Here is a 9,767-nt window from a genome sequence, read left to right as displayed (position 1 = left end):
TATCAAAAGTAACTGCAGTAATTATGGTTACCAGGTACATCTCTCCCACACACACACACACGCGCGCGTACGCACGCACGCACAAGAGCAGAGAAAGCGTGGCTGCAGATCAGATTTTTTGTTATTACACACTCTGTCACGGTACGAGACTCGAACCCACAACCTTTGGGTTATGAGTCCGACTCTCTAACCATTAGGCCACGACTTCCTCCTAGAATGAATGAATGAATTAATTTTATTTCACTTCCCCCCCACACTTTTTATGACAGTGTCGCTGATATCAAAAGTAACTGCAGTAATTATGGTTACCAGGTACATCTCTCCCACACACACACACACACGCGCGTACGCACGCACGCACAAGAGCAGAGAAAGCGTGGCTGCAGATCAGATTCTTTGTTATTACACACTCTGTCACTGATCTCCATAGACCTCAAATCACACGAGGGCTGAGATGTCGCCGATTCCCGCCATCTGACAGGAGTATCTCGTGTCGCACTGCTCGCTGTATGATCGTGAAGTGTGTGTTGTATGTTTATTTGGATGCGCTGGTGTAAGATCGTTTGCGGTGTATGGTGCGTCTGCCATCTGGACTCACACCGCTAGTTCGCTAGCATCAGGCTAGCTGAAAATTATCGAAACATAAGTGACCGAGGAGGAATAAAATCCCGTTTCCATGGACAACACGTCCATCATTACCCAGGTAGCAAATCCAAAGGAGGAAGAGATACTTTCTTGTCAAGAAAAAGGTAAGGCGAGTGGCCGCTGTTTTTTTGACTTAATGTTGGATGTTTTTGTTTTGACAGCGGAATCACTGCGGCTTTTCTGCTGATGCTCTTAAGGTTTTATTAATCCATACGATTTTAAAGACTAATGGTTATTTTCTGGAATATTAAAAACGTGAAATTTTCTAACAATAATTTACTATTATTATTATTACTACTATTGTTATATATATCATGTCTCATGCCTCATGTCTTCATATTTTTTTACTGGAAATCAAGACTAAAATGTTGAATAAGAAATTGATAGATTTTTGTAGTGCCTTCTTTTCATTGTATTAAGCAGCAATCTGTTTGACATGAATGCACTGTACTTGATACCTAAGCATCAGAGCAAACAATCTTAATGCTTGTGCTCGAGCCATGTTAAGTGGATCAAATCATTTAATTCCACTGAACGTGAACTCAAAACATTGTAAAACTGGCTTTGCCATTTTTTTTTCTGTGCTGAGCTTGTTCTCTGTTCAGATATGTACTGTATATAGCTGTATGGGCACTCCTGATGAAGTATCTTTATCATGATTATGAATGTATTTTTCCTGTTTTATGTATAAATCTCTGCATGTCAAATCATGCATTATTGTACTGGTCAGAAGTGTTGATGGTTTTCTCTCTTACTGTGGATGAAAGAATCAGTTTAACTGCTACTAAACAATTAATAATGTAACAGTGTGTTTTACTTAAAGCATTTTAATTTTAAACCATCGCTTCTGGTCAAAATACCAGTCTGCTTCTTCCAGTGAAAAAGACCATCCCACTGTTGTCCTCTCACATCAAAATCCACCGACATATTTGTCTAGAACTGTTTTTGCTTGTAAATGGTGCTTGATCTGTGCATGGACCTTTCTCTTCTGATTCAGACCAGATGACTTTTTCACTGGAGAAAGCAATATGGATAGAGGACTCATGTTTTAGCCTGAAACAATGGTTTGAAGTTATAAACGTCTTGATGGATTAATTTATTACTAACACGCAGTTGTCTCAGTTGATTTTCTGTTTGAATTTTGCAGCGCTTCTAAATTAAGATTTATTTTACTCAGTAAAGTTTAGTGAGTCTGCCCAGCAAATCAGAATCAGAATGAGCTTTATTGCCAGGTATGTTTACACATACGAGGAATTTGTTTTAGTGACAGAAGCTTCCACAGTGTAACAGAATGACAGTGACAGAACAAAAAACACAGATAATAAAAAATAAAAAATAGAACAAGTAAATAAGGAATAAAAAATATATATTTTTATTCCTTATAAATCAATATCTCCTCTAGCCTGGCACTTTTCCCAAGTGCTCTTGACACGTTTTGAGTTGTTGTTGTTGTGGTCACCATCTGAAGCCTAATGTGGTTAAACCCCTGTTTTTTCCGGTTTGTTAGTTGATTGAAACAATGTGGTATCAAATTCTAATTGAATTCCAGAGCACTTCCATAGATCACGCGGAAAACAAACTCCTACTTATACAGTTATCAGTGGCTTTTTATAATTGCTTCTTCATTTAGCTAGTTCTCAAGAGAGCGTTTAGCCCCATGGAGGTCTAGTGCCTGCTTAAGTCAACACAACACGCACTAATGTGAGATGAAGTTATGAGATTAGCCCAAAACAAATTAATGTGAGTAAATAAATCTTGCAAATTATTTTCATGTGGCTTTTGCCTGCTTTTCTGAGGATAACGACACAATATAAACATTTTACAGCCAATTAGAGCACAAACAGATGATAGTCCACATGTTGGGGGTCATTGAAGAGAGAGGAGCATAAGGACAGGGTCTGGTTTTGGGACGTAAAGCCACCTCTCACTGCTTCCCTGCAATGAAGTTTGATCAGTTGGTTGAGGATCCCTCCACTATGAGAAGTCTCCCATAGAGGATCACATGACAGAGGACTTCCTCATGTCCTGATATCAGTATCTTCACGAACAGTTAATATACTCTTTGATTTAAGATGAGAAAGGATGTCGCTAAGCTTGAATTCTGAGATGTGGTATCTTGCAGTAAAAATGTTGGTTTCCCATGCTTGGCTCCAGAGATTAAGTGCATTAAGTGCAAAGCAGGGGTCCTGAATTAATCTTAATTTATGCACGTCAATGTTTCAAGAGCAGCAAAGCATACACTCGCAAATCAAGCCATAGCTGCCACCGCTTGGGTAGACCCCCTATGGCTTTATTATTAATGTCTTGGTGATTATATGAACAGATTTAGGGTGATTGATAAATGAAAATAAGGAATATTATAGGTTTAATACAAGTTAAGCATAATCAGCAACACAAAAAATTTCAACATGTCCTTTTGTTTCTTAAAAAAGTGTAAATTTGGGTTAAAGTGAGATAATTACACTGGAAGTGAATGTGGCAAATCTGAAAACATTAAAAGTCTAGATTTGTTAGAAATGGACATACGCAAGAAGACTCAAGTTTTACGTCATCAATCCGTGATAAGTTTGGTGGTGGTGAGTCACATTCACATGCTGAATTAACATAGTGGCTAGCAAACAAAAACAGTCTCTAGCATTAATTTTGGTCATGGCTTGACTTAAAAAGTAAATGAAAAATCGAGAGAAAAAGAAGACGACAATGTGTGTGGAGCAAGCGGTGTCATTATGTCATCAGGTTCTGTGTTCCTGTTTCTTGATTTGACCGTTGTCGTACACTCTTAAAAATAAAAGTGGGAATTGGCCAGCTAATGTCAGGAAGCACAAACTAGCATACAATCAGTATGAAACACTATTATCCAACCAACTGTAAAAACAGTCCCTGTATCATCCATCGCTGGTTGGCGTCCAGTCTGTTTGGTTTATGCAGCTTGTTACATTATGGTTTATTATTGTTTTTTTTAAATTAACTTTAAATGACTAGCATACAATCAGTATGAAACACTATTATCCAACCAACTGTAAAAACAGTCCCTGTATCATCCATCGCTGGTTGGCATCCAGTCTGTTTGGTTTATGCAGCTTGTTACATTATGGTTTATTATTGTTTTTTTTTAATTAACTTTAAATGAGCTTTAGATGATGGCAAGGGTAATTCAAATGTGAAAATATGGGAAATTATCATGCACAATTAAATTTTCTGCAAAAAAACAGTGCTAAATGCCCATCGCCATTGCAGCCTTTGATATTCAGAGTTTTCTGTGGGATTACATTTAAAGAATCTGATTAAAAGATGCCACTGTCTCCTAGCTACAGCTAAAAAGGCTAATGAAGCATAGCTTTCGAGGTTTGTCATGCAGAAACGCAACCTCCCCTTTCCAAAATGAAGCTTTGCGCACCGGTCCCCTCATTAGGTGTAAAGCTTTCCTAACCCAGTGGCCTTGGACGTTGGCCACACTTGCTGAATATTTCAAAGCCAGATGGGGATATTTTTAGAAACCTATCGGTTTCATTGTAAGCAAAGAAGCGTCTGACAAATTCATGTCGTGTTTTGAGTGCGTCGCTGGTGTTGGTGCTTATAGATTGCACCTTTATGCATAATGGATAGAGTTTAATGAAGTTGACATTGGAATCTCATTGCTGAGGGATTCGGGACAAACGGCGTAACAGGTGATAAAACGAATCCGGTTGTAGACGCACATGATGTATGAGGTCATGGATATTTTAGGGCTTGTTAAAAGCTTTTTCCCCTTAAGTCTCTAAGATAAATGGTCAGTCAAGGTTAGGCCGTCTCCTTGCCACTTTATTGGGAATACTCTCTCATTTTGCATTCTTGTTGCAATCTTAGCCTTGCATACCGAATGTGGTCGGGCGTACAGTCTGGAGGCCTTTTTTGGTCTCTGAGTGAGCAGCAAATTACAAATATGTGCTCATAATTCTGGTTGATTAGAGTATACATTATGTTTGTTTGCAAGGCATGAGGCCTTGTTTTGTCTGTCCACAAAAGTTCATGTAGCATAAGCGTTAGGGAATTGGCCAGCTAATGTCAGGAAGCACAAACTAGCATACAATCAGTATGAAACACTATTATCCAACCAACTGTAAAAACAGTCCCTGTATCATCCATCGCTGGTTGGCATCCAGTCTGTTTGGTTTATGCAGCTTGTTACATTATGGTTTATTATTGTTTTTTTTTAATTAACTTTAAATGAGCTTTAGATGATGGCAAGGGTAATTCAAATGTGAAAATATGGGAAATTATCATGCACAATTAAATTTTCTGCAAAAAAACAGTGCTATTAAATGAAGTAAAACTCTTAATATCGGCCTGTGATCAAAATCATACATCTCTACTCTTATATATAAATTTCTTATGCCCACCAAGGCTGCATTTATTTGATAAAAAATACAGTAAAAGGAGTAATATTGTGAAATATTATTATAAATTAAAACAAACCTTTTCTATTTTAATATATTTTATTTCTGTGATGGCAAATCAGAAATCATTCTGAAATGCTGTTTTGATGCTCAAGTAACATTTCTTCTTATTAGCAATGTTAAAAACAATTGTGCTGCTCAGTATTTTTACGGAATCTGTGATACATTTTTTTTTCCAGATTTATTGGAAATATTATTATAAATTAAAACAAACCTTTTCTATTTTAATATATTTTATTTCTGTGATGGCAAATCAGAAATCATTCTGAAATGCTGATTTGATGCTCTTATTTTTCTTCTTATTAGCAATGTTAAAAACAATTGTGCTGCTCAGTATTTTTACGGAATCTGTGATACATTTTTTTTTCCAGATTTATTTGAATAGAAAATTCAAGCAAAGCATTTTTTATGAAACATAATTTTTTGGTAACATTATAAATGTCTTTACTTTCACTTTTAATCGATTTAATTAATCATTTGTGAATTAATAAATAAATTATCTATTAAATTATAGGAATAGTGTAGTTTTTTTTTTTAATTTTGCATCTTAAATTCCTCTTTGAAGCATCAACACTACAGTCATACACATTCATATGGATGTCTATGATTATAGGTGAGTGACATATTTCCACATCATTGAGGAGACATTCTATAAGGACATCTCAGGCTTCTCCCATCATGCTCTGCTCTTTATAAATAGCCTTTTGGTACACGATGTGCTAATAGAGTTCAGAAGGAAGAGTTTCCCTGGCACTTGAAGGCTATCCCGAGGCTAGAGCCTCATGCCCTCATGGGATGAGATTGAATTGAATCAAATGCACTGTAGTGCTTGATGCTTTAGTGTTGCGTTGCAGCCGGACTGGCCAGCTTTGCTCTAATACGTCTTAACTTTGTCAGGTATCATTGGATGAGCCGTTTACCTTAATCAGATTAGGAAGCGTCTGAGCATGGATGTTTATCCCCACACAGCTCACGCCACTGGCCAATTAGAAGCTGCTTGGCATCTCCTACAGGATCCTATTTTACCAAGGAAGAGCCACCAATGCTGTGGTCCTTGTGCAATGTGGTCTTGTCACCTTATATTAGATATTAGGGCTGGGTTTTGACACAAGTTTCACGATTCGATTCGATCCTCATTCACAAGCTTGCGATTTGATTCGATTACTGATTCGATTCGATTCAATATAGATTATTTTGGATTCATATCAGGTACAGTACATGCCAAATTTCCTCAAGGAAAAAAAATCTCTCAACTAATGCTGTAAAATATATATGAGAGTCAGTTGGTACTACATTACTATAATATTGAAGCTTAAAATTAACTGATTTGTTAAATTACACTTAATGAGGTTTTTAAAATAATAAAGTTAAAATTATAGTTACCGAATATGTTTTTCTGAGGTAAATGTGACGTTACGTGGCATTGTTTACAAGATGTTATATTGACGTCTTTGCGCAGCTGAAACACTGATTGAGCGATTACATGAGACAGGATATGGATTGTAAAGTTGTGCTCTTTCTTTTAACTTACCTTCGGATGTTTAGTCATGTTTATTTTGTGCTGAAACTGGTATTAATGTGGAGGAGATGATAATTTCACGTGCGTTACGCCAAAACGGCATTTATTGTTTGAATACTGCAATGCAATGGACAGAATTTGAAATCTGAGACTTTGTTTCATATTAAAAGTACCAAAGCACAATGCTTATTGCGATTTATTGGATGGGAGGTGCCCTTCAATGTTCCATCCATTAACTGAAAACAGGCTAGAATAATCGATTCTTGGGATTTAATGATGAGACATAAAAATGAGAATCGATTAAAATCAAGATATCGATATTTTTTACCCAGCCCTATTAGATGTATTATTTTTGTTTTACTTTTTAATCTGACAGTTTAGACATTGGCACAATTAGTTCTCAGTGTTAGTTCTTGTAGAAATATTAAAAAATTTGCTCTATAACAGAAAGATCTCGGATGCTTGGAGAAGGTGTTGAGTCTGGTGAAATTTCAGGAGTTTGAGGTGTATGTGACAAATGGTCCATTTTAAAGATCAGGCCCTCTGTCAAAAGCCTCAAAGGTCTTTAGTTCTCTTTTAAAGACTTATTCCTCCTTGTAATTGGTAAGACCTTCTCAAAAGACTTTATCACTGAAGGCTCAGTGGATTTGTGGATTCTGGAAGGCTGCATGGAGGTGTTGAAAGGAAGCTGAGGAGATGAAATACTCTTGGCGGTCCGGCCAGCCAGAAGCCATCAGGGTCAGATAGAGTGGGTGGGCTTCTCTTCCGCTTGTGTAATGATACCCACTGGCACCCTCCTGAGTTCTTCATTTGATGGCGCTGAGTGTGTATTTATGTGTTGGTATATGTTATGTTAGTGTGAATGTGTGAATTACTGTGTTTCCCTCAGCCTTTCTGTATTTAGCACCTCCATAGACTTCGAGAGTAGCAGTAATAAATTTGTGTTTCAGCATATGTTTGTGCTCGCTGTGTTATTTATGCAGCAGATCTCTTGTGTGTTGTTTGAGCTTTGTTTTTGGTTTGTTTTGGACTGAATGTTCGTTGACATTCCAGCAATAGTACAGAGAAGGCATTCAGTGCCAGAAATAATACTGTATTTTCATTAACATTTATTTTTCTACCACAAAGGTATTCAGTAATAATATAATTCATGTTTTATTTAATTTTATTTGAAAATAATTTTTCTGTTTTTGTTTTTATATTTTATTTAATATAATATAAATGTAATATTTTATGAATCATTTTTTTTTTGTATTGACGAATTAATAGCCGGAAATAATGCTATAATGTAACTATTACATTTTTGTTTTTTAAGGATTTTTGAAGAATAGCAAACAATTTTTCTTCCTCATTTTAATTTTAACAGGAAATCTTTATTGTGCATCACTATTTTGCTAAAAAAAAAAAGTAATTGTTACGTTTTCATTTAATTACATTTTAAAATATTAATAAAGTTATGTTTTAGTCTTGTATTTTCTGTAATCATAAATCAAGAAAATTAATAGACAGAAACACAGAATAAAATAATAAAATGTTTTATAGGTCTTTATTATTGTTAACATTTTAATGAAGTATTAAATTGTTAAAATGTTATAAATTTCAATTGATTAAACATGCTTTTTGATTAAAAAAATTGAAATGGATCCAGAAAAATGTAAACTTTTTAATTTGTGAAAAAATAAAACAGATTATATAGGGCTCTAAAAATATATTTTTTGTGAAAATTTTTATAAAATGTATATATTTCACGATTTCAATTAAATCGACATGCTTTTCGAAAAAAATTAATTTGGAAAAAAGAAACGTAATCTGTAAAATAAAAAAGGTCTTAAATTTTAATTTATATTCCTATATTTGTTGACTTATTCAAGACCATTATAACAATATGACCTTCAATTATAATTACATTACACTATATGTTACACTGTTCTCACAGTAACAGAAACAGCCATTTCCTCCAGCTGAGAGAGTCTCAGTATCAGGCATACCGACATTTGCTCTGTGGGCAGTCAGAGGTCCCCTGGGCTCAGAGCACTTCTCTCTGTGAATGTGTCTTAAACTGGGTATAATGGCTCAAGATCACTCCATTTGCTGAGGGTTAATGGTGGCTTGGAACAGAAGATTGTCAAAAGCGAACAACATTGAAGCAGGCTGGGACATGACCAAAAATGCTGTGATGATGTTGACATCGTTTCAAGCACAGCTGCCTTTTGAATCAGATCATTTTAAACTGGCGGATCTGTGGTGAATGGATAAAGTGCTCACAGACACAGAGCCTCCTACACTCAAGCGTCAATATTATTATAGCTCATACTTCTAAAGTTAGAGCTTTGAACTTTGCCGCATGATCCTTCCCACACATTTGTGCTACAGATGGGAATGATACCTCAGACGATGCAGATTGTTGAGAAGAGGTGTGCTACTGTTTTATGTTTCTAACTGATCGTTTTTTCTTGTGCTTGGTGATGAAATGGGGAAAAAAAATTCTATAGACATTAGGGCTGGGCGATATATCAAAAAATTGATATCTCGATGTTGTCAATATTTACGATATTCGATATATATCTCGATATGTTTGCATTTGCTTGCAAATAATAAAAAACATGATTTTCTTTTGCCCCCATTAAAAAAACAACAAAAACTATTTTGATAGAATGGCTATTGTTACAAAGTAAATACAAAATGTTTAGTGCAAATTTAAGCAGTTAAAAAAAAATCTAGACCAAGTGATCACTTACTGCTTTTTTATTAAATTAACACATGTACAGTATATGTAACTGAAGTAGTGCAAAACAAGTAGAGAAAGTGCATTCTGTCAACTTTTTTTAGTGTATGCAATTCACAATTTACATTGTGCAACTGGGGGAAATAATTAAACTAATAATTAAATAATTATTTTTTATTTTTTTACAAGTTTTAGCTAAGAACACATGTCTGTCAACTGTCTCTGAGAAGCTCTGTGGCATGAAACTGTTCCCACTGGCACTAAAAACCCTCTCAGATGGGGAGCTAGTTGCTGGAACACATAAGGTGTGTCTTAGCTAATTTTGCAAATTTGTGGAAATGTGCCTCATGGATGCTCCACCACCATGAGCACAAATCAATAGAATGTGGACTCATACATGGTTTGTTTTACCTCATCTAGTGTACTTATTCATTATAGGCTT

General features: G+C 35.5%; 1 protein-coding gene across 2 annotated transcripts in view; it reads left to right on the top strand.

Moving 5' to 3' along the window:
• Positions 1 to 334: 334 nt before the first annotated feature.
• Positions 335 to 9,767, top strand: part of LOC107670427 (CTD small phosphatase-like protein) — a 57,362-nt gene continuing 47,929 nt past the window's right edge. For both annotated transcript variants that reach the window (XM_016463031.1, XM_016463030.1), the window contains exon 1: positions 335 to 749. In XM_016463031.1, the coding sequence (XP_016318517.1) occupies positions 677 to 749 (73 nt within the window). In that variant the 5' untranslated portion in view covers positions 335 to 676. The remainder of the gene's footprint in view (positions 750 to 9,767) is intronic.

Source organism: Sinocyclocheilus anshuiensis, unplaced genomic scaffold (genome assembly GCF_001515605.1).
Source record: "Sinocyclocheilus anshuiensis isolate Anshui unplaced genomic scaffold, SAMN03320099.WGS_v1.1 scaffold1177, whole genome shotgun sequence".
In the NCBI taxonomy this organism is placed as follows: Eukaryota; Metazoa; Chordata; class Actinopteri; order Cypriniformes; family Cyprinidae; genus Sinocyclocheilus; species Sinocyclocheilus anshuiensis.
Note: the sequence above shows the minus strand (reverse complement) of the source record. Positions and strands in the feature narration are given on the sequence as shown.